The 25,784-nt window shown below is 48.3% G+C and overlaps 1 protein-coding gene across 3 annotated transcripts in view; it reads left to right on the top strand.

The window, feature by feature from the left end:
- The window catches only part of MRPS31 (mitochondrial ribosomal protein S31), a 120,207-nt gene that overhangs the window by 1,301 nt on the left and 93,122 nt on the right, over positions 1–25,784 (top strand). For all 3 annotated transcript variants that reach the window (XM_033950399.1, XM_033950397.1, XM_033950398.1), the window contains exons 2-3: positions 4,294–4,596; positions 13,296–13,451. In XM_033950399.1, the coding sequence (XP_033806290.1) occupies positions 4,294–4,596; positions 13,296–13,451 (459 nt within the window). The remainder of the gene's footprint in view (positions 1–4,293; positions 4,597–13,295; positions 13,452–25,784) is intronic.

The following is a 25,784-nucleotide window of genomic DNA, read 5'->3' as shown; positions in this document are numbered from 1 at the left end:
TAGAACCTGGCGGGCTGCGAGTTTGAGACCACCACTTTAGGGCCTGGGATAGGCACTTGGGATCTTTCGGAGAGAGAAAGAGATAATAGTTACTGCAGATGGGCAAACTAGATGGGCTATTTGGCCTTTATCTGCCATCATGTTTCTATGGCCCAAATTCACTAACCCTCCAAACCGTGTGCGATCTGTTTCCGTTTGCATGCCGGCCTACAAATTCACTAAAGGCAAATGGGGCGATCGTTAATACGCCCCTACCCTGGCCGTGTACTCTTATTCCTTAGACCTCCGACCATATTTACATTTGCCCCTAATGTGACATGCTCAGATCAGCTTTTTGAACAATAGCCCCTATGGTTAGTTATGCTGACACCTCTAATTTAAGGTTCACTTGACTGCAGGCAGTGTGTTGAGTAACAAATGCTGTCCCTAGATTGTTTCCCTCCCTTCCTCTGATTCAACAATAATCCTTATTTCTATGGTTCAAATCTTTTTATTGGTATATAACAACCAAAGCAAGCCAGTTACAAACAAAAAACCCTCCCCACAGCTACCAAAAATAACAGCAAATACATCCCCTTGCCCCCCCAATATCCCAAACAAAAACAAACCTGCAGCACACATTGAACCAACACCTCCTCCCCCAGAGCAGTGTACAGTACAATTATACATTGTTAGAGCACTACCAAAATACCTTCCCGAAACCATCCATCCATACAGCTCAACCACATATACACCTTCCCACCCCAATCCTTATTTCTATAGTCATACAGTGTTAAACTACTGTATATACTCGAATATAAACCGGGATTTTGGGGCCAAAAAATTGGCCCAAAAATGGGGGACCCGGTTTATATTTGGGTCATCCCCCAGTGACCACCCGAAATCCTCCCGGACTTCCTGCAGGCCTGCCTTAGGCCAGGACAGGAGGGATCCCTCCCGTCTCCTGCCCCGGCCGACACTAATTACCATCCTCCCTCCTTCCCTCACTCGTGTACCTGTTCCCTGGTGGTCCAGCGTGTATCCTGCGCTGAAATCCTTTGTAAAGGTAGTAGCCAGTGGCGCCCGGGCCGGCATGCAGGAGCAGTAGCGAGCTTTTCATGCTGCTGGCCGGCCCTGCACTGCTCATTGATAGGCTGCCACGAGTTCTTGCAGGATTTACGGTTCTTGCGGCAGCCTATCAAGGAGCAGTGCAGGGCTGGCTGGCAACATGAAAAGCTCTCTCCTGCGTGCCAGCCCGGATGCGCCGCTGGCTACTACCTTTACAAAGGATTTCAGCGCGGGATACACACTGGACCACCAGGGAACAGACACTTGAGGGAGGGTGGTAATTATTAGTGTCGGCTGGGACAGGAGATGGGAGGGATCCCTCCTGTCCTGGCCTACCACGAGGTGGTTTAAGTTAAGGGGAAGGGTTAATCTGCTGGCTGGGTTAGAGGGCAGAGGGGAGTACGGGACAATCAAGCCATTGTGACATCACTGACGAGGTTGGATCTTTTTAGGGGGAAGAGGGTACAGGGAAGGAAGGTGGGAGAGTGTTCAGAGCCTGGCAGGGAGGGGGGACAATATTCAGAGTCTGGCAAGGAAGGGAACTTGGTTCACAGCCTGGTAGGGAATGGGACTGAGTGCAGGCCAGGGAGCGAAGGGGGCTAGGTGCAGAACCTTGCAGGGGAGGGCATGACGGAGGGGACACTGGGTGCAGATCCTGGCAGGGCATGGCACTTGAATATTAAGCCCCCGACTTATATTCGAATCAACCATTTTTCTTCCTTTTTTGGGGGGAAATGGGAGTCTTGACTTATATTCGGATTGACATATTCGAATATATATGATAATTCCCTTTGCTGGAATTTGTGTTTACCTTCCATATTAATTGACATCTTTAATCAGTATTTTATTCAATTTGCATTACCACTCATTAATGTATCTCTGTTTATGTGCATATATATCATGTTACCTTCTTCTTGGAGGATTTGTTAATATTTATATGACACTGCAATAATTAACAATATTAGTAATATATTAGTATTTTCATTTCTCACAACTGCTGCTTCCTGCAAGCTACATCCCTTCTGTGCTTTATGTTTTTCTTTGAGCGGAATGCTCTACACAGTACTTTTATTCATTCCTCTAACAAAAAACAAAGAAACATGAAACAAAGAAATATATTTGCTAAGTAAAAAGAGGACCCCCCTGCCCTGCCCACAACCATGCCCAACCCATCCCATCTGTCTAGTGCTGCCCATTCAGGGAAAAGTTATTCGATTTGCTTTTACCGCTCAATAGGCATTTTTAAAAAACCATCCTGGCAGGTTTATTTTGTAGTCTTTCCACCCCCCCACCCCCTTTTCCCTCTCCAACCCTACGCCAGTGCTGTGGTGGAAACAAAAAATACTTTACCTCTCTCTGTTAGGTCCTAGCTTATACTCGCTGTCTAACACCAGCTTTGGCAGGATACACATTTCAAATCTGACATAGAAAAAAAATATATTTTTTACCTTCCACTGCCATATCCAACATTTGTTTCTTTCCCATTGTCAACCATCTCTTTCTCTCCCCCTACCCCTGTCTTGTGCCCTGGGTCAAACCTCTCTATTCCCCTCCATGTAGCATCTCTTATTTCCTCCCCTCCATTATCATGTGCAACATTTCTTGCTTTCTCCCCATGTACCATCTCTCCCTGCCCTTCAGCCTATGTCCAACATTTCACCCTCTCTCTTTTCAAGCACGTCTCTCCCCTCCACCATATGAAGGAGTTTTCCTTCTCACCCCTTTCTACTTCTTTGTTCAGCTCTCCCTTCCTCTCCTCCATCCCAACAATTCTTCCTCTCTCTTCTCTCCCCTAATGTGCAGCAGCACCCCACTGAAACTTCCCACTGTGAGACCTGACATTCCTCTGAGGCCTCCTAAAGCAGCAGCAGTGGTGGTGCTCTGAAGGGCTGCTTTGCAGCCTGTACCGCTAGTACCTTCCCTCTGCTGGGTCACTGACATCATCAGTGATATGGCAGAGGGAAGCCCTAGTGGGGCAGGCCAAGAAATAGCCTGTTCAGAGTGCTGTGGCTGCTTTAGGATGCCTCAGAGGTGTGTCAGGTCTCACCAGAGTGGGGGGGTCGTTGAATTGGTAGGCCTGATTTTCTCAATACAACAAATTGATTCACCAAAGTGAATCGATGAATCGGGCAGCACTACTCCTGTCCCACCCACAGTGCCCTGCCTGTAGGAGGAGGTGGGGGGGGGGGTGGTTGTAGCTGTTTCGGAGCTTGAGGGAGGGAGAATATGTGGCTCAGGATGCTGCTGCTGGTGCTTCGGGTAACTTTTTTTTTTTTTTACACTTGCGATTTTTTTGCTGGTTGTGTGAGAGTCCCGGTTAACTGAGACTCTACCGTATGCTTTTCTTAGTTCTTTAGCATGTCTTCCCCAAAAAAGCCCAGAACCGGTTACAGATGATTACATTCACAGTACTATAAGCAGACAATAACAATATAACATCTGTGCTTGAAAATAGGGTCTCATAAATTTATATGTTCCTGGAGCAAAAGTCCAGAGTCTGCTATTGAGACAGACATGGGGGAAGCCACTGCTTGCTCTGGATTGATAGTATGGAATGCTGTTACTATTTGGGTTTCTACCAGGTACTGTGACCTGGATTGGCCACTATTGGAAAAAGGAGACTGGGCTAGATGGACCATTGATCTGGCCTAGTATAGCTGTTCTTATGATATCTTATAGATTTGATGTTACACTTCTCCCTCCGTATTTGCTGTGATAGGGGATTAACAGAACCGCAAATACAGAAAAACCGCAAATAACTTTTTCATATATTATTTGCTGTTTTCTACTAAAAAACCATCGTGAATATGGTGAAACCGCGAATAACATGGTGGGAGACCTGGCCTGTTCCTGAAGGAGAGGCAAAACACAGTGAAGAAAGTGCTGGGAATCAGTGATTTTCTCTGTAAACGCTTGCAATCAGTGATTTCTCTATGCAAACTGATGTAATTTGGGGGGGAGGAGCCAGCAAGCTAAAAACTGCGAATAATTGAAACCGCAATTGCTGAAACCGCAAATACGGAGGGAGAAGTGTATTAATTTGTGCCATCATTGTAAAAGTACTACAGTACAATATCATTTAAATGGCCTACATATCACTGCCCCAAACAATTTACAGTGTAGGTTGGGCTCTAGAGGGATTTGCTTGGGATCACAGAATTGAACTGGGTGTAATATGAATTGCCTTGTGATCTTGGCCTTCTTTAACACTGCCAGCTCTCATAATTTGTTTCTTGCTCTTTCCAGGTCTGCTGTTAAAGGACAGAAGTGGTTTAACACCAGTAAATATGTCTGTGTTTGTGAGAAGAAAGATGAGCCCTCCTCACTCTCTTCAGCTAGGATGGCTGAAAAGGAAGAAAAAGTGGATCAGGCAACTCCGGAGAAGGCCAAGGCGAATCTACTGAACCTTATTTCAGCAATGAAAGTGGAAATAAGTAGCAAAAAAAGGTTTCAGGCTTTAAAGATGAAAGAACATGCCAAAAAAATGGAAAACATTGAAAGCACAAGCAGTATGTTTCAGAAAGCGACTGAGGACAATGAAAGGAAAAGGTAAAGTGAGCAGAACACCTTTCTTTCCCTCATCCCTTCTGGTCCAACTTAAATGGGAACATAAGAATAGTCTTACTGGGTCAGACCAGTGGTCCATCTAGCCCAGTATCCCATCTTCATGGAGGCCAATCCAGGTCACAAGTACCTGGCAAAAACCCAAATAGTAGCAGCATTCCATGCCACTGATCCAGGGCAAGCAGTGGCTTCTCCCATGTGTCTCAACAGCAGTTTATGTTCTTTTCCTCCACGAACTTATCCAAATCTTTTTTAAAACCAGCCATATCTGCTTTTGCCAAAGCATCTTGATTCACCTTGAATTTTTCTTTGCTATTGCCAAAGAAATACAAGTATTTAATTATGTATCTTTTGAAAAGGCATCTCAGTTTTTCCTGGTGGTTCCCCTCCTCTTCTTGCTTAAGAAGAGGAGGGAAATGTTATGTTAATCAGGTTTTTTTATTCCGCCTTTATCTGTTCAGTTCAAAGTTGGATTACATTACAAGAGGTTGGGTCAGTTACCCAGAAAGTTACAATGGACAGTTTGACATGGACATTCAATAGATTTGCTAGTATAGGTAGATCAGTACAGTTACTAAAACACTTAGGTCATAGTTACAAGTTCAAGTAGGTCATCATTGGCTCTTTGTTATGTCCCAGGAGTTGCATTAGATAGTTTAGAAATGGGCTTTTACAATTACCATTTAAAATCAGTTACTTAATGGTTGGCTTTCTGTCTTAGTATAGAAATGCTTTTAAAAGTTTTTTGAATCTGAGATTGTGGTCACTAGATTGTCATGTAAGTGGTACGGTAGTTAGTTCCAGCATTTTGCTAGTTGATATTGGATAGATAAGGTAATTTGCCTGGTAGAATATCTTTTAGAGGCACCCTGGAGTAGGATGACCAACTCTGTTAGATAGTTAGGGGTGTTGCCTGTCAGGATCTTAAAGGCATTGATGCTTAATTTAAACTTGATCCTTGTGGTTATGGGCCCAATGCTGTATTTTACAGAAGTGATAGTGCAGCATGCACAGGACTCCAGCAGAACTGCATCTCTCTGTGTTTGCTTAAGCTTGACAAAATAATGACCTGAGTGTTGCATGATCTGGAGGACTGGTGGGGAGTCCTATGCTGCATTTTAAGTATGGGAGCAATTTATCTTTAAAGTTGGTTGAGGTCATAGAAGCTGACATGCCTTATTGCTTTGGACAGGTTCCTACATTGTCTATTGTCTCAGGTGCAGATGTAGAACCATATTTACTAAGTATTATTCCTATAGATCTAGATTGGAATAGAGAGTTGCGCGGGGACAGAAATCCCACCCGTCCCCACCCGTCCCCGCCAAAGTCCCACCCGTCCCCACCCGTCCCCGTGAGGAATCCCTCCGTCCCCACCCGTCCCCGTGAGGAATCCCTCCGTCCCCACCCGTCCCCGTGAGGAATCCCTCTGTCCCCACCCGTCCCCGCGAGGAATCCCCTCCGTCCCCACCCGTCCCCGCGAGGAATCCCCTCCGTCCCCGCCCGTCCATATAAACTTCAGAAATAGTTATTTCATTTAATTATGCTACTGAATTAAAGGCTCTGGTAGAAACCCATTTACAAATAAGCAAAAAGACTTTATTAATTTGAAAATATTAATTGGGAAGAATACATACTTTGCAAATGGGTTTCTACCAGAGCCTCTAATGTTTATAAATTTTTATCAACACAACTAATATACTACTTTATCCTGAAGCAAAATAAAAAAAAAGAAATATAATTCTTTTCCTACCTTTGTTGCCTGGTTTCTGCTTTCCTCATGTTCTCATTCAATTCCTTCCATCCACTGTCTCTCTTCCTTCTGCATCTTCCATTTGCTCTGTTACTGTGCCTCTCCCTTTCTTCCCCCTTCCAAATTGGTCTGGCACCCATCTTCTTCTCTCCGCTCCCCCATAGTCTGGCATCTGTCTTCTTCCCTGCCAGTGTCTTCTCCCTACTCTCTCTTCCCCATTTCCTTTCAGCGTCCTTCTCCCCCCCATCTTCCCCATGTCCTGTCAGCGTCCTTCTCCCCCCTCTGTCTTCCACATGTGCTTTCAGTGTCCTTCTCCCCCCTCTGCTTCCCCATGTCCTTTCAGCGTCCTTATCCCTCTCTGTCTTCCCCATGGCCTTTCAGCGTCCTTCTCCACCCACCCCCCCGTCTTCCCCATGTCCTTTCAGCGTCCTTCTCCACCCCTTTGTCTTCCCCATGTGCTTTCAGCATCCTTCTCCCCCCTCTGTCTTCCACAAGTGCTTTCAGAGTCCTTCCCCCCCGCCCTTCCCATGGCCTTTCAGCGTCCTTCTCCACCCCTTTGTCTTCCCCATGTCCTTTCAGCGTCCTTCTCCACCCCTTTGTCTTCCCCATGTGCTTTCAGCATCCTTCTCCCCCCTCTGTCTTCCACAAGTGCTTTCAGATTCCTTCACCCCCCCCCCCGCCCTTCCCATGGCCTTTCAGCGTCCTTCTCCACCCCTTTGTATTCCCCATGTGCTTTCAGCGTCCTTCTCCCTCCTCTGTCTTCAAGTGCTTTCAGAGTCCTTCCCCCCTCCTCCCGTCTTCCCCATGGCCTTTCAGCGTCCTTCTCCCCACTCCTTCTCTACCGCCCCGGGTGCAGTACAGCCGGCCAGGTCCCCTTACTTTTGTGGCACTTCCCCGACCGACTGACAACAGCCCCGGTCCGACAAACCTCCCTGCCCTTAACTGCGAATCTAAATTACCTTATTACAGCTGCTGTAAGAAGATAATTTAGATTCGCGGCTACAGGGCAGGGAGGATTGTCGGACCGGGGCTGTTGTTGGTCGGTCGGTCGGGGAAGTGCCACAAAAGTAAGGGGACCTGGCCGGCTGTGCTGCAACCGGGGCGGGGTGTGGCGGGGCGGACCGCCCCCTCCCTTGGTAGCCACTTGAACCGCGAGGCTACTCTCCTCCTTACCTGCACTGCCTGCAGCACAGAGCCAAACGGAAGTCTTCCCGACGTCAGCGCTGACGTCGGAGGGAGGGAGGGCTTTGTTTAAGCCCTCCCTCCCCTCCGACGTCAGCGCTGACGTCGGGAAGACTTCCGTTCGGCTCTGTGCTGCAAGCAGAGAAGGTAGGGAGAAGAGCCGCGCGACTGAGTACATCCAGCTTTGTTTAAGCCCTCCCTCCCCTCCGACGTCAGCGCTGACGTCGGGAAGACTTCCGTTCGGCTCTGTGCTGCAAGCAGAGAAGGTAGGGAGAAGAGCCGCGCGACTGAGTACATCCAGCCCCGCAGGAACCCCGCGACCCTCGGAGGCGTCCCCACGGGATCCCCGCGACCCTAGGGGGCGTCCCCACGGGATCCCCGTGACCCAAAGGGGGAACCCGCGGGTCCCGCGGGATTCCCGTCGTCCCCGTTCCCGTGCAGCTCTCTAGATTGGAAGAGAATATTAGATTTCCTAGGGGCCATTGCAGGAAACTTTCTGCATGGTTACTACAAGATTAACTCACTTTTACTCAGGTTTGCAATACAGAAAGGGTTTCAGTATGATTTCATTTAATTATGCTATTGAATTAAATGCCCTGGTAGAAACCCATTTACAAATAAGCAAAGAGACTTTATTAATTGGGAAGAATACATACTTTGTAAACGGGTTTCTACCAGATCCTCTAATGTTTATACATTTTTATCAGCACAACTAATATACTACTTTATCCTGAAGAAAAAAAAAAGAAATAGAAATTTTTTCCTACCTTTGTTGCCTGGTTTCTGCTTTCCTCATGTTCTCATTCAATTCCTTCCATCCACTGTCTCTCTTCTCTCTGCGTCTTCCATTTGCTCTGTTACTGTGCCTCTCCCTTTCTCCCCCCTTCCAAATTGGTCTGGCACCCATCTTCCCTCCGCTCCCCCCATAGTCCTGGCATCTGTCTTCTTCCCTGCCAGCGTCTTCGCCCCACTCTCTCGTCCCCATTTCCCTTCATCGTCTTCTCCCCACTCTCTCTTCCCCATTTCCTTTCAGCGTCCTTCTCCATCCCTTTGTCATCCCCAGTGCTTTCAGGGTCCTTCTCCCCCCCCCTCAGTTTTACCCATTTCCCTTAAGCGTCTTTTCCTCTCCACTCAACCTTTCCTCCCTTTCTCCCTCCCTGCCCCTTACCTTCGTGGCGCTTCCCTGCCTGACCGACAACAGGCCCGGTCCGACAAACCTCCCTGCCCTGAGTCTAAATTACCTTCTTACAGCAGCTGGAGTATTGAAGCTGCGTGTGGCCGCCATAAAGGTCATCTCTGACGCAACCCCAGTTGCGTCAGAGATGACCTTTGCATTCTATGGATGCATTAGCATTTAGCGCTAGCTGAATCGGCTAGCGTGCCTTAGTAAAAGGTCCCCTATGTTTCATAAATATTTTTTTCTTATGTAATAAAATAAGTCGTTTGAATATGACAAGCTAATTATCTCAACTAAACAACACCTGGATGTCAGTCCTGAGTTTGACAGCACTCCTGGCGCACCTGTAGTACTAAATTCAAATGGGGAGGGGAGTAAGTTAGTAAAACATGTAATTGGAAAAACTTTTCCCCCATCTACAAAGCCAGACGCTTGGCACTTCAGTGATGGTAATGTTTATGTGTGTCCACCCTGAATGGATTTGGAAATGAGCAGTTCTTCCCCGGTAAACCCTGCAGTCACATCTCTTGTTTCCACTGACAGTGGGCATATAGTGTGATTTTTATACCCTCAGGTTAAAGGCTCATGCATTTCACAGGTGTGGAGTACGGGCCTGCCTCTTTACCTTCGATTTTGCCCAAGATCCGGCAGCAAAAGGTCTGCAACAGAACATTCGGTGACTTCTGGTCTGGGGCCGCCATTCCGGAGCTTGTGAGCAGCTCCCAACAGCCGAGCTTGAGCTCCGGACGGCGACGAGAAGATGCGTCTTTCCACCACCAGCACTGATGCTTCTCAACTCTAAACGGTCAGCACCTTGTAGCTAAAGCCTGCCGAAAATGCCCGGCCTTATGTTACTGTCTGCTTCTGTCAATTCCTAAGCGGGTTCAACTTCTGACTTCAATTGCTGTAAGAAGGTAATTTTGCGGCTACAGGGCAGGGAGGTCTATAGGACCGGGCTTGTTGTCGGTCGGTCGGTCGGGGGAAAGCGCCACGAAGGTAAGGGGACCTGGCCGGCTGTGCACCCACCCCCTAAGGCTGCACCCGGGGTGGACCGCCCTCCCCCGCCCCTCCTTGGTACGCCACTGCCTTGAATTCTTCTTACCTGCCCTGCCGCAGCACACAGCCGACCGGAAGTCTTCCCGATGTCAGTGCTGACGTCGGAGGGAGGGAGGGCTTTGCTTAAGTCCTCCCTCCGACGTCAACGCTGACATCGTGGAAGACTTCCGGTCAGCTGTGTGCTGCAGCAGGGCAGATAGGGAAAAGAAGACGAGTCTTGCGGCTCGAGTGCATCCATGATCCAACCCTGCAGGATCCCCGTGACCCTAGGAGGCGTCCCCACGGGATCCCCGTGACCCTAGGGGGCGTCCCCATGGGATCCCCGTGACCCGAAGGGGGAACCCGCGGAATTCCCGTCGTCCCCGTTCCCGTGCAGCTCTCTAGTCTGGGGCAATGTAGAAATGTTGGTCAAGAGGAGTGAGTGCCTATTGGCATGCCCTCTTTCCCTCCTCCCCCATCTGACCAGCCTTTCCTAGATAAGAACATAAGAATAGCCTTACTGGGTCAGACCTATGGTCCATCAAGCCCAGTAGCCCGTTCTCACCTTGGCCAATCCAGGTCACTAGTACCTAGCCAAAACTCAAGGAGTAGCAATATTCCATGCTGGTATCAGTTTCCATCCCTCCCTTCTCTGACAACCTGACCCACCTGTAGTTTAAAACATTTCCTTGGTAGTATAATGGCCCCCTCTCCCTGACCTATCCCCTCCCTGTCACTTCAAACATTTTCCATAGTAGTTTAGTGGCCCTTGACCCATTTCTCCTTTCCACAGACACACACACACTCTCTCTCTCTCCCTGATGTCTAGTGCCCCCAAACCCACCTGCATACCTTAACACAGAAGATAGGAATAATGCCCAGTCACTTCTGCTGCCAGAAAAATGGTGGTTCCCTGTCTCATGTAGGGTCTGTCTGCCATCAGACCAAAGCATGCTTGTTGCTTACAGCATACCACTTTGAGAATTTGTGTAGAGAGCCTCATTAGAATTTTTGCTTCACCTCCCATCTCTCTTGGCTATGCTCCATTTCCTCAGTATGTCTCTCTACACACAAGATGGTAGGAGCTTGTCTCTTCTGCTCATGTTTATTTTTCCTTTATTTTCAGCTTTTTTTTTTTTTTTTTCCTATTCGATTGTGAGGCTTTTTGGTGCTGCAGAGGCTCCCAGTTCTGGGATATCTTTGGCTGCAGGAGAGCTCAGACTCTGAGGTCAGAAGTCTGTAGCCAGGGCGCAGCCTGCGTGTCAGGACACCTATTTGGCCGGCCTGCATTAACAGTTCGGGAACTCGGGGACCATTCCCTTGGGAGCAAGGCTTGCCCCAGGTTCTGTCCGTAGAGGGCTTGAGCGCAGGCTGAGTGGCTCCTTGGCAGTTGTATCTGGGATTGGAGCCGACTACATTTCCTAACTCCCTACTCTGTGTGTGAGGTCCGGAGGGGGTTGTCGTCTCAGATTGGTCATGGGGTCTGAGAGACAGTCAGAAAAAACAGGCAGTCCGGTTTAGAGGCAGTCCTGTTAGAGGCAGAAGTTCTCTCAGTAAGCTAACAGCAGCTTCAGCTCAGGCAGCAACTCGCACCTACATGGCAGAGTGCTTGCAGGTGCGGCCCAGCTTCAAAGGCAACTATTTCCAGATGGAAATAGTCTATATTGGAAGTGTCTGCTGATATCCTTGAAGGCAGATTCCACTATAGGTGTGGCTTCTTCTTGGGCAGAGTCGAAATTGGTGTCACATGATGAAATCTGTAGTGCAGCTACATGGTCCTCCCTCTATACTTTCACAAAGTTTTACTTTACTAGAGGTAGCAACTGGATTGGATTCCACATTTGGATCATCCATACTTTCAGCAAGGTCATCTGGCCCTCCCTAGATTCTGGGGACTTCTTTGATATGTCACAAAAGTTCAGGAATGATGTGCCTGTTGCACTAGAAGGGAAAATTAGGTACCTATCTCGATAATCTTCTTTCTAGTAGATAGGCACATCATTCCTGAAGCTCTCCTTGTCAGATGTTCATTAGCCTGCTTTCTGCTACACACATGCTGGGATAACCAGATATCTTGTTTCTCCCCATTATCCAGTAAGAACATGGATGGGGAATGCTGCTGCTATTACAATGAATTCAGAGAGTACTCCTTTTAATCCAAAATGTATCTTGTGGGAATAGATTGACTACCCAAAGATTCAAGAATGATGTGCCTGTCTACTAGAAAGAAGATTATTGAGGGAGGTACCTATTCTTCCCATAATGAACAACCCGATAATTTGTAGTGGAGTCACAGCTCTACTGTGAGGATTTCTGCATCAGCCCCTTAGATTGTAATACTTACAGTACTTGAATGTAATTTGGCTAGAGCTACTAATGAGCAGGCATGAACTAAATATAAGTAACAGGTTAATTTGATTTGGCTGGACCATAATTATTGAGAAAGTAAAAAAACCCAAACAAACATTTTGTCCTCTCTTGGTGTGTCTGCATACTAGTGATCTTATATCACTTCCAGACTTATGGTGCTAGCTAGCCTCATTTTTCCGACAGGTTGATCGGTCCTGGTTTTACCTAGCTGCATAAAAAGTCTGTCATATTGAGTGCAGCTGTAGGTATCAAAATTGTTTTTTTAAATATTTTAACTCAAGGGATAAAAGTGACTGAAGTTCTCTAGTAAAGTGCTTCTGAAGCCAGTCCTTGGTGCACACTCAGCTTTTTGAGTTTTCAGGATATCCACAATGAATGTGAATGAGATGGCATGCAAATCTAAGGAGTCAGTGCATGCAGATCTATCTCATGTATATGTCATGGATTTGATATACTGCGTTTTACATTTTTATTATATGCAGGTACTTTCCCTGTCCTTAGTGAGCCCACAATCTAAGCTTTTGTACCTGGAGCAATGGGGAGTGAAATGGCTTTCTCAGGATCACAAGGAGCCACAGTAAGCATTAAGCCAAGTTCCCAGCCCATTGCATTTCTTCACTCAATGTGTAATTAAATTCTGGAATACTTGCCAGAGAATGTGGTAAAAGCAGGTAGCTTAGCAGGATTTAAAAAAAAAAAAAAAAAAAAAGTTTTGGAAAATTTCCTAAAAGAAAAGGCAATAAGCCATTATTAAGATGGGCTTAGAAAAAAACCCACTGCTTATTTTTAGGATAAAAAGCATTAAATCTGTTTTACTTTTTGGGGATCTTGCCAGGTACTTGTGACCTGGATTGGCCACTGTTGGAAACAGGATACAGGGCTTGATGGACCTTTAGTTTGTCCCAAACAACTAGGCTGAGAATACTGCTGTAGAGAATTGCTTGTAGATACATTTAACTCACTTGAAGAGAAGTTGCAAGGGCAACATGCTTAGGTCCCATTCAGAAAATATGAGTTGCCTCAGAATCTTTAAGATAAATTCTTTGAAGCAGAACTGTATTTTAAAACTTATTTAGAGGGCAGTGAGAAGCTGATAGAAGCTTGAAGTATAATGTTCTAAATTAGACATTGCAATATGCATTTTCTTTTCACTTCTTTCTTAATTTCTAGTGACACACAACTGAGTCCAGAGCTTGTAGCTGCTGCCTCCGCTGTTGCAACATCCTTACCTTTTAACAAGACTCAGATAGAATCGGAGTTACTGCGACAGCTGAGGAGTCACGAGGAGGAGGCTGCACAGAGAAGAAGCGGTTCCCACAACATCAGGTCTGTCCTTTGAGCAGCGCACTTCTGAATGACCTAATCTTGAAGGTTTGGCTAGTTGTAATTCCTGCAGAGGCCCAGCACGAAAGGCATTTTCTATGCACAGTTTGAAGAATTTTGCTGTGGATTATTTGAAGATATACAGATTTCAGTGCTTTTTAAAGGCCAAAATATGTTTTCTAAATATTCAGCAGGATATAATTCAATAAGCGATTTGATAGTGTAGAACAGTGTCTCAAACTTTCTTGAGCCAGGGCACACTAAAGGTAGTGGCCACGGCTTGAGGCACCCAGAAGTGCGCGGACATTGCCGTGATGACATCGCGCGTGTGTGACATCATCATGTCGATGTCTGCGCATGTGCAGAGGCCCTCCAGATGGGCCCCGAGATGCTAGTAGGGGGTGCCAGCAGGGAAGAGGGCTAGAGAGAAGGAGAGGCACTGGCACCAGCTGATTGCCTATCGCAGTGTTTCTCAATTACTTTAAGCTAAGTACCCCTTAAGTCTGATGAATATCAACTGAGTACCCCAACCACAGACCTCCCTAGGCCCACTCAAGCTGTGCCCCAGATCCCATCCCCTTTACTAATTGTAATGCAATTTTTTTCCATTCATTTTTCATATACACACAATATACACAGTAGATATAAATTCTCAAAACATATTTTGATCACTATATCGAAAATAAAATCATTTTACCTTCCGGCGATCCTCTGCAGGCTGCTGTAATTAGCTTTAAAGGTGAGACTGGGAGGCCAGGGGGGGAAGCTGGAGGACGCTAGAGAGAAGGGGGAAACATATAAGCCTTTGGCGAATCAGGCAGCACTGGCGCCGTACCGTGTAGGGAAGTCAACTGGTAGTTGCCTCTCTTCCTCCTCAGTGTGCCGCGGAACACTTGGAATCTCAGAAGGCACATTAATGTGCCCCGGCACACAGTTTGAGATACACAGCCCTGGGATGGGCTCCGCGATCAACTCGTGTTGCCCTTGCAATCTACTAATCAACCTTTTGGACACCCCTGCCTTAGTGTTTCTAAGCTTTGAATCTGCTAGTCTAAATACAGCTTAGTTGGCTAAGTTTGGAGCATAATATCCTCCACAGAATATGTGAAATACACTCCTGGCCAGTGGCATAGCCGGGGGGGGGGGGGGGGGGGGAAGCGGGCTTCCTAAGAGTATGGCACTCTCCTCTCCGCTCCTCTCCTTGCCGTGAGTGTGCACTCCTTGCCTTCTCCGTACCTTTTTTTTCCCAGCGCGAGGTTGCTGCTCACGTCAGCATCAGCTCTCTCTCTGATGTCACTTTCAGGACCTGAGCCTAGGAAGTGACGTCAAAGGGCAAACTGACACTGACATGGGCATGCTGCCCATGCCAGAGAAGTTATAAAGGTACGGGGAAAGGGAAGGGGGTGTGCGCAGGGTGCCACTGCCCTGGGCTCCACTCACCCTTACTATGCCACTTCTCCTGGCCATTCCTGAATCTGGGATGTGCTGCTAGAGTGTGGACTTTATAGAAGACAAGAATTCCTTAAGATCAACTGCTGTGAGTTTTTGTTTTAAGTTTTGTATTAAAGAAGTTTTGTTTAAGGAACCAGAGTCCAGTCAGATAAAATTGTAGGCTATAGGCTCAATGAGTTTAAGCTGCTGACAATCTTTAGATAGTACAAGCCAAATAACTCCAAATAGTATGTCCAGAGACCCAGTGCTTCAGTGAAATATATTAATATATGGTCTCTAAGGTATATCTTCATAAATACTTTCAAAGGTTTATAAAGCTCATTAGTGTCTGCTGTATGAAAACAAACTTTCTTCCATACAGACAAGTGACACGCAGAGATTGATAGTACAATCTTTAGAGCCAGAGTGAGAAGCAGCCTGCAGACAAGATCGCGATGCTAGAGTTCTTTGCACTGCTTCAGAGCTGTTTCCTCTGCAGCGATCCTGCCTCTGATGTCGGAGGAGGGGCGGGACCGCGGCAAAGGAAACAGCTCAGAAGCAGTGCAAAGATCGCTAGCATCGCGATCTTGTCTTCAGGCTGCTCCTCAAAGGTAAACGGTGCGGGGGGGAGGCCAGGGGGGAAGCCGGACACCAGTGGGAGGCCAGGGGGAACATGCAGGCCTTCCTGGGGTGTGTGTGAGCAGCCCTTCGGGGTGGGGGGTGGGACAGGCCTTCAGGGGGGACTGGCAAGCAGGCCTTCAGGGTTGGGATGCAGGCCTTTAAGGGGGGGGACAAGCCTTCAAGGGGGGGTCAGGCCTTCAAGGGGGGGACAGGCCTTTAAGGGGGACAGGTAGGCCTTCAGGGGTGGGATGCAGACCTTTAAGAGGGGGACAGGCCTTTAAGGGGGGGACAAGCCTTCAAGGGGGATGGTGACACAGGCCTTCAGGGGGGACAGGGAGGCCTTTAGGGGTGGGGTGCAGGCCTTCAGGGAGAGGTGCAGGCCTACAGGGGAGGGGGTCCCTGGTGTAGAAGTACACGGAGGGAGGGAGGGATGGAAGGGGGGGTTCAAAGTGACGTGCATATGCCGGACTTTGGGGGGAAGAAATAATGGGTCTGAAAATAGAGGAGAGGGAGAGAGATGATGAACAATGGGATTTAGGGAGGGAAGGAACAGAAAGGGAGAGAAGTTGGACACAAGGGATGGTGTGGAGGGGGGGATAGAGATACTTGATAGGAGGGTAGTTGGGAAAAGAAAGGGAGAGATGGTGGACCCTGGGGTGGTGGGGAAGGAGGGAGAGATGCTGGATGAAAGGGTAGTTAAGAAAAGGTGGATCTGTGGAGGGAGACGAAAGAAAGGAAAGATGCCAGACCTCCTGTGGAGGGAAGGGAAACGGAAGGGGAGGAGAGAGATGGCAGATGGATGGTTAGCATGCAGAAAGAAGAAAGAAGGAGACCCTGGCAAGCAACTTATCAGAAGCCAACCAGAGCCTGGGACCAAAAAGATTTGAATAATGACCAGACAACAAAAGGTAGAAAAACTAATTTTATTTTCTGTTTTGTGATTACAAAATATCAGATTTGAAATGTGTATTTTGCCAGAGCTGGTGTTAGACTACAAACGTGAGCTAGGATTTAACAGAGAGAGGAAAAGTCTTTTTTGTTTGTTTATTTTGTTTACACCACAGTGCCAGTGTAGTTAGGAGAAGGCAAAGGGGGTGAAGAGGCTATAAAATAAACCCATCAGGATGTTTGAAAAAAACACCCAATAGGGCAGGAAAATCGAATTGAATCGAAAAACCAATTCAATAGGCTGAATCAAATCAAAATTTTTTTCCTGAATCATGCAGCACTACTGGTTACCCTCTCCTGGTTACTCTTTATATACCCATTAATAGATGCATGCATGATGGACTAGAAAAGGAAAAAGTATCTTCAGCTAACTTCACAAGCATCATTGTATTACTGGTTATTTCTCTGTGCAAAACTAAGCAGGCAGTTGAGAGAATTAAAAATATTTGCCACGCTGTAGTATTCTGCAGTGCAGTAACTCAGATAGACCAGTAGATGTCACTGTTAATTTAAATATAGTACTGTACTTGATTTTCCATCTGTTGTTTATGACTGGGAGTCCTACTCTGACTTTTCTACTAGTTCATTGAAAGGAATTCTTTTCCATCTAGGAATTTTTGTCTTAATTATGTAGAAGGAAATGTTGCCAGATGTAAACTGCAATTGTAGTATAGTGAGTCATTGTATTTTGGGACCAGTGGTATTTTGTTTTTGTTTTGTGTGTATGCTTTATGGCCTCCCCCTTTTTAAGGGCAGAAAAGGGAGGGTATTGAACTGAAACATATTATTGTACTGGATACAGTGGTTTAAAAATTAATTCTTTTATAGGGCTTTTGTGTATGTTAACCCTCAATTAGTATCTATCATTTTATTGCTCCTCTGTTAGTCATCCTCTTTTTGCTAGTCTTCCCTACCGCTCTTTTTATCGCTTCTCCCTCTTTCAAGGTATTGTTTTCCTAATTGATGGCAAGGCCAATCCTAGTCCAGATTCTCTAATGTACTACTAATATGTTTATTCTCTTCTAACATGTTCTAGGCAAGGTGAGGCTCTAGGACAGTTCCAACACAGGTTTTACACAGTTCTAGGAGAGGGGTTAAAAGGAGGATTAGGCATTGGGGAAGCTGAAGGTTGTTAGATTAGTTAGGTTAGACTTCTTAGGGTGGAAACAGTTTACATTTAGGAAATGTTTTCTACAAACAGAACCCAACACCCCACCTTGTGCACTATAGATTTGGCCTATCTAAAGACTTGGATTCATTGTTTTAGAGTGTTTTGTGACCATGCTGGGAATAGGATAAAGGAAAATACTCGTTTCAGCTGGCTTAGGTATTCCAAATTAATTGCCTGGAGCAATAAAGTTAACTACAGAGTTTGCTTTTGGCACAGAGATGATAATGATGACTCTGGGTCTCTTTCCTGTTTGGGGACAGCCATTTCTGAACCTTTAAAAGGTCCCAAGTGCATGATTTTGCATTTACTTAAATCGATACTACAAAAAGGCAGAAAAGTCAAAAGGTTCAGGAAGGGGGCGCTCAGGGGCAAAACTGTACACACCACGCAACCAAGCGAAATACTAAAAGGAAAATATCCTATATAAGGTGCCCTCAGTATAAGCAAGCAGCGACGGGAGACAAGCTCCAACGCTTCACAAGTCAGGTAGAGGTGATAATAAACCCCACCCGCACACCATCACTGGGCACCCAATGTGTGCAATAAATCAAAGTGATCAAACTCACAAATCAAATCAATAATAAACTAAAGTGAATAACAAGTGAAACCACTGAGCGACCCCTGACTGAACCAAGCCAGCCGGCTCCCCAGCAAAAAATCAAAAATACAAAAATGAAAAGCAGACTTAGCTGAACAATGAAAACATCACTGAAGCACGGAGATAAAATCGCTACGGAACACCAGGTTCACTAGTACTGGGCCCAGCAGCAATCCCTGTGGCATTTACTGGTCACGTTTCCTTGACCAGAGTGGACCTCATTGACAGTCACTCTCTGAGTGTAGTGTTCAACCAGATTCTCACTCAGGTTATAATTTTTCCTTCAGCTCCCAAACTGGCTAACTTGCTTACCAGTCTTTCATATGAAATCATCTCAGAGGCTTTACTGAAATCTAGTTGGATATTGTACAAATTGGGCACGTTGCAGTGCTGAAGAAAAATGGTAGGATGGAAATGGGGACGGTTGAGGAGGCAGTGCTGCATGAGGCAGAGGATGCTGCAGTAGAGCTGGAAGCTCACTGTAAGGCAGTAGTGTAGCCAGCCTTACAATTTAGGGGGGGCCCAGAGGTGGACTGGGGGAGGGGGCAAAGTATTACTATCTCCCTACCCTACACATGCAGGAGCGTTAATAGTACCTTTGCTGGCGGGGATGCTGAGCCAGTGAAATTACTACAGTGCCACCACTTCTTGCTGCTTCCTTCTGCTCCAAGCATGCTTGGATTTCTTGTGCATGCTTTGGGCATGCGTGAGAAGTCCCAGTATGCTAAAAGCAGGAAGAAAACAGTGTGGAGCAGTGGCATTGTAGGTATTTGGCTGATGGGACTCGGCATCTCCACCAGCAAGGTAGAAGGGGGTGCTAGAGTTCTATAGGGGGCCCAAGCCCAATGTGTGGGGGCTTAGGTCCCCATGGCTCCCCCATAGCTACACCACTGCTATGAAGTCCTCTTAACATCAACCTACCTGTGCTCTTTGCTTCTCAGCCTTCTATCTTGTTGGACGAGGGGGGCCAGGTTAGAGTGTAATTTTTATCCCAGGACAAGCAGGCAGCATATTCTTTACGCATGGGTGACGTCACCGACGGAGCCCTCGGTACGGACCTTTTTAACTAGAAGGTTCTAGTTGGCCACACCGCGCGTGCGCCTTCCCGACCGACGGAGGAGTGCGTGGTCCCCAGTTTCTTCGTTTCCGCGGAGCGAAGAAGACGCGTGTTTTTTCAACGGCTGTTGAAACTCACTTTTCTGCCTTCCCGCTCGCAAAATTTTTCTCTTTTTGTTTTCATTTTCCCTTTGGGTTACCTTTTCTTTAATTTGTTAAAAAAAAAAAAAAAAAAAATCTTTATTTTCTTCCTTTTTTCGTTCTTGCCCCGGCGGGGCCTGTTGCCATTATACAGGCCTCGGGGTTTGATTTTGCGGAGGCCGTATTCCCATTCATGTCTCCGCAGCCCGGTTTTAAGAAGTGCCAGCGGTGTGCACGTCCGATCTCCCTCACTGACCCACACAATTGGTGTTTGCAGTGTTTGGGTCCGGAGCATCGGGCGGACTCCTGCACCCGCTGTGCCACTCTTAAAAAGCGGACACTCAAGAATCGCCAAATTCAAAAAAACATTTTGTTCGGCACCGGGTCAACGATGGACTCCTCGACATCGACAGCGGTACCATCGAAATTGACACCGCCTACTTCGACACCGCCCGACCCGACATCGGCGCCGCTGGCACCAGGTAAGCCGGCTAAGAAGCCTTCCTCTTCCCTCGAGCGCCCGCCAGCCACAGTGGCGGCACCGACCTTGCCGGCTTCACGCCGACCCCGAAAACGCTCCGCCCCGATTTCGGTGAGTGCCTCGTCATCGGCCTCCTCATCGCCGGGGCGTGGAGCGGCACCTAAGGAACCGAAAATAAAGAAAGCGGTTCCGGTGCCACCCCTGGATGCGGCCATCCTCCAAACTCAACTCCAGGAACAGCTGCAGCATCAACTCCAGCATCTTCTGCCTACTATCCTGGCACCGCTCCTTTCGGTACCGGCCCGAGCCCCGTACCGAGCACCCGGTATCCACCCCATCGGTACCAATCAATACCTCAATGCCGATTCTTTCGGCTGAGCAACTTCACGCCCATCTTGTGGTTCATTCCCATACCACTGCGGATCCGCCTCGGGACCGGGCGGGGCTCCATTCTTCCCGGGACCGTGATCGACGCCGGTCTTCCTCTCCCGGTACCGTTTCGGTGCGCTCTGGAAAGTCTTTATCTAAGACCCACCATACCGAGCCTTCCACCCCGGTGTCTTGGCATGCGCACCCAGAGGTTCGGGACCCGGACTTATGGGAAGAGTCCCCTCCCGGTACCGAGGAGGATCTCTCCTCATCCGATGAGGACCCCTCAGCCCCCGATACCACCTCCAAGCCGGAACAATCCTCCTTCTCAAAGTTCCTCAGGGAGATGTCAGCAGCTTTATCTCTCCCTCTGGAGTCAGACTCCAAAAAATCCCAAGCTTTTCTAGAAGCTCTGGATTTTGAGCAACCACCTAAGGAGTTTCTCAAATTGCCCGTACACGACATCCTACGGGAGACGTTTTACAAAAATTGGGAGAACCCTCTTACTGTACCTGGGGCCCCCCGTAAGTTGGATAACCTCTACCGAGTTATCCCAATTCCGGGGTTTGATAAGTCCCAATTGCCCCATGAGTCTCTTCTAGTTGAATCCACCTTGAAGAAGACTCAGGGCTCCAGCGTCTATGCCTCCACCCCTCCTGGCAGAGAGGGCAAAACCATGGACAAGTTTGGCAAGAGGCTCTATCAAAATGCCATGCTGGCCAACAGGGCGAACAATTACTCTTTCCATTTTTCATTTTACATGAAACACTTGGTCCAACAGTTGTCCGCCCTCCAAAAGTATCTTCCGGAGAGAAAGGTTCCACTTTTCCAACAACAGATTTCTGGTCTCCTTCAGCTGAGAAAATTTATGGTCCGCTCTATTTACGATTCCTTCGAGCTGACCTCCCGTGCCTCTGCCATGGCTGTCGCCATGCGCCGCCTGGCCTGGCTGAGAGTATCGGATTTGGACATTAACCACCAGGATCGTCTGGCCAACGCCCCCTGTCTCGGGGATGAACTTTTTGGAGAGTCCCTGGATTCCACCACCCAGAAACTCTCGGCCCATGAAACCAGATGGGACACCCTGATTAAACCAAAGAAAAAGGCTCCACCTGCTCGCCCTTACAGGCCTCAATCCTCCTATCAGCGCAGATTCTCAGCCAGACCACTCAATCCGCCTTCACAACAACCTCGGCGGCCCCGTCAGCAACAACACCATGCCCAGGCTCGTTCTCAGTCCAACCAACCCAACAAGCCTCTTCCACCTGCAAAGCCTTCTCAGCCCTTTTGACTCTTCTCTCCAGGGCATAGCCAGTCTTCCACCTTCATTGCCTCTTCCACAACCAATCGGAGGCCGTCTCCACATATTCTTCAGCCGTTGGGAAGTCATCACATCGGACCAGTGGGTCCTCAACATCATCCGCCACGGCTACTCTCTCAACTTCCAGACTCTTCCACCAGACAACCCTCCCGTAGAGTCTGCTTCTCACTCCTCCCAAACCCCCCTCCTCCTGAGGGAGGTCCAATCCCTCCTTCTTCTCATTGCCATCGAAGAGGTGCCTCCGGAACAAAGGGGTCAGGGATTCTACTCCCGCTACTTCCTGGTTCCCAAGAAGACAGGAGACCTCCGTCCCATTCTCGATCTCAGGGACCTCAACAAGTGTCTGGTCAAGGAGAAGTTCAGAATGCTCTCCCTTGCCCCGCTCTACCCTCTTCTCTCTCAGCACGACTGGCTATGTTCCCTGGACCTCAAAGAGGCCTACACTCACATTCCAATCAGTCTGACTTCACGTCGCTTCCTGCGATTTCAAGTCCAACACCGCCACTATCAGTACAAGGTGCTACCTTTTGGCCTCGCTTCGTCACCCAGGGTGTTCACCAAGTGCCTTATTGTGGTGGCGGCCTTCCTCAGGTCTCACAACTTCCAGGTGTTTCCCCTACTTGGACGATTGGTTGGTGAAAGCACCTATGTCTCCACGTGTGCTCCAAGCCACTCATCACACCATCTCTCTCCTCCATCTCCTGGGGTTCGAGATCAACTACCCCAAGTCGCATCTGCTTCCCACACAGCGACTTCAATTCATTGGAGCAGTTCTTGACACCACACTAATGAGGGCGTTTCTCCCCTCCGACCGTCACCGGACACTGCTTCACCTCTGTCGTCAGGTGCTCCTTCATCACTCCATCCCGGCCCGTCAGATGATGGTCCTCCTGGGCCACATGGCCTCGACGGTCCATGTGCTTCCTCTGGCGCGACTCCACCTCAGGACACCTCAATGGACTCTTGCCGACCAATGGTCACAGACCTCGGATCCTCTTTCTCATCCCATCTCTGTGACATCGGCTCTTCATCAATCTCTTCAATGGTGGTTGAACTCCTCAAATCTTTCCAGGGGTCTTCTTTTTCATCTACCCCCTCACTCCATGATCATCACCACGGATGCCTCCCCCTATGCGTGGGGAGCTCACCTCGGAGATCTACGCACCTAGGGACTCTGGACCCCTCAGGAGCGTCAACATCACATCAATTTCCTAGAACTCAGAGCCATGTTCTATGCTCTCAAGGCCTTCCAGCACCTTCTCTACCCTCAGGTTCTTCTCCTGTGCACAGACAATCAAGTCGCCATGTACTACAAAAACAAGCAAGGTGGCACCGGATCTCGCCTCCTTTGTCAGGAGGCTCTCTGGACCTGGGCCACGGCCCGCAATCTCTTCCTCAAGGCTGTCTATATCCAGGGCGAACAGAACTCCCTGGCCGACAACCTCAGCCGCATCCTTCAACCTCACGAGTGGACTCTGGACCCTTCCACACTCCACTCCATTTTTGCTCGCTGGGGCACTCCGCAGGTGGACCTCTAATGAAGCTAAGGGGGGACAGGTTCAGGACTAATGTCAGGAAGTTCTGCTTCACTCAGAGAGTGGTTGACACCTGGAATGCCCTCCCAGATGAGATTATTGCGGAATCGACCGTCCTAGGCTTCAAGAGCAAACTAGATGCATATCTCCTTAAGAGAGGCATGTAAGGATATGGTGGACTATAAATTACGACAGGTGTACACCTGGCAGGGCCTCCGCGTGTGCGGATCGCCGGACTTGATGGACCGAAGGTCTGATCCGGAGATGGCATTTCTTATGTTCTTATGTTCTCTTTGCAGCTCCTCACAACCATCAGCTGCCCCAGTTCTGTTCCAGGCTCTTCTCTCCTCACCGCCTGACTCCAGATGCATTCCTGCTCGACTGGACGGATCGGTTCCTCTATGCTTTTCCTCCTCTACCTCTGATGTTGCGGACGTTATCCAAACTCCGCAGGGACAGGGCCACCATGATTCTCATCGCTCCTCGGTGGCCTCGCCAACACTGGTTTTCCCTCCTGCTTCAGCTCAGCTCCAGGGAGCCCATTCCTCTTCCTGTGTTTCCTACTCTACTTACACAACACCGTCAGTCTCTACTGCATCCCAATCTGTCTTCGCTCCACCTGACAGCTTGGTTTCTCTCGGGCTGACCTCCCCAGGAAATCTGTCCCAGCCTGTCCGTCTCATTTTAGACGCCTCCAGGAAACCGACCACCCTTCAATGTTACCATCAGAAGTGGACCAGGTTCTCCTCTTGGTGCCTACAGCGTCATCACGATCCCACCTCTTTGCAGGTGGAAACGATCCTGGACTATTTGCTCTCTCTGTCCAATGCTGGCCTCAAGTCTACCTCAATCAGAGTCCACCTCAGTGCCATCACTGCGTTTCATGAGCCTATCCTCGGGAAACCTCTCACGGCTCAACCACTGGTCTCCCGATTCATGAGAGGCCTCTTCAATGTCAAACCACCTCTGAAACCTCCTCCTGTTGTCTGGGACCTGAATGTGGTTTTATCAGCCCTCATGAAACCACCTTTTGAGCCTCTTGCCACAACTTTGCTCAAACTTCTCACCTGGAAGGTGCTATTCCTCATTGCCATCACCTCTGCCAGGAGGGTTAGTGAGTTGCATGCACTGGTAGCGAATCCACCGTTCACTGTTTTTCACCATGACAAAGTGGTTCTGCGTACCCACCCTAAGTTCCTTCCCAAGGTGGTCTCGGCTTTTCACCTCAACCAGTCCATTGTGTTGCCTGTCTTTTTCCCGAAACCTCATTCACATCCTGGGGAACAGGCGTTACACACTCTAGATTGCAAGCGTGCCCTGGCCTACTATCTTAATCGGACAAGGGCCCACCGCTTGTCCCCTCAGCTCTTCCTGACCTTCGATCCTAACCGTCTAGGTCGCCCTGTCTCTAAACGGACGCTGTCCAACTGGCTCGCTGCCTGCATCGCGTTCTGTTATGCTCGGGCCGGTCTGTCACTAGAAGGTGCTGTCACGGCCCACAGGGTTAGAGCTATGGCTGCTTCTGTTGCTTTCCTCCGTTCTACACCCATTGAGGAAATCTGCAAGGCTGCCACTTGGTCCTCAGTTCACACGTTCACTACTCACTACTGTCTGGATGCTTTCTCCAGACGGGATGGGCACTTCGGCCAGTCTGTACTACAGAATTTATTTTCCTAATGGCCAACCATCCCCCCTCCCTCTTTGTTAGCTTGGAGGTCACCCATGCGTAAAGAATATGCTGCCTGCTTGTCCTGGGATAAAGCACAGTTACTTACCGTAACAGGTGTTATCCAGGGACAGCAGGCAGATATTCTTACGTCCCACCCTCCTCCCCGGGTTGGCTTCTTAGCTGGCTTATCCTAACTGGGGACCACGCACTCCTCCGTTGGGCGGGAAGGCACTCGCGCACGCGCGGTGCGGCCAACTAGAACCTTCTCGTTAAAAAGGTCCGTACCGAGGGCTCCGTCGGTGACGTCACCCATGCATAAAGAATATCTGCCTGCTGTCCCTGGATAACACCTGTTACGGTAAGTAACTGTGCTATTTGTACTTTTGGTATACCATCAAATTGTCCTATGACATCAAAGTAGTTCACATACCACTTGCTCAGCAGAAAAGAACAACTGATACTAGCGAAGAAGCCCTGCCGAGCACATTATTTGCAAAGTTCTTTTCAATTAGGTAGTTAGATAGCAGTTGAGGAAAGTCTTGTTTAGTGTTTAATTTCCTCCCACCCACCCCAAGGCTGACCTTCAGCTAATTAGGAACAGGGCATTGCTTTGGTAAGCCTTTTTTTCTTCTATTTTTTTTTTTTTTCATCATCAGGTGCGAGAAAGTACTTCTGCAACCATAGTATGGCTGGGAAACATTGAGTCTGCAAAGCAGTTGCTCAGGTTACAGCTGCCAAGTAGAGGGGGTAGTTCCATGTGCAAGCTGTCTTCAGCTTAAATCCCTCATGAAGGAAGAATAGGAACTGAGAGAGGAGGTGGCAAGACTGCGAAGCATCCCTGAGAATGAGAGGTACATCAATGAAAAGCTTCATGAGGCATCAAAGATTTCCAGCAGTGGGGAAGAAGAGGTCATGCTGAAGAAAGACTCAGATTACAGGACCCTGCAGGACTGATACTGGGACTCCATCTGCCCTTGAACTAAGGAATCGGTTTA

The sequence above is a fragment of the Geotrypetes seraphini genome, chromosome 6 (genome assembly GCF_902459505.1).
Source record: "Geotrypetes seraphini chromosome 6, aGeoSer1.1, whole genome shotgun sequence".
Lineage (NCBI taxonomy): Eukaryota > Metazoa > Chordata > Amphibia > Gymnophiona > Dermophiidae > Geotrypetes > Geotrypetes seraphini.
Note: the sequence above shows the minus strand (reverse complement) of the source record. Positions and strands in the feature narration are given on the sequence as shown.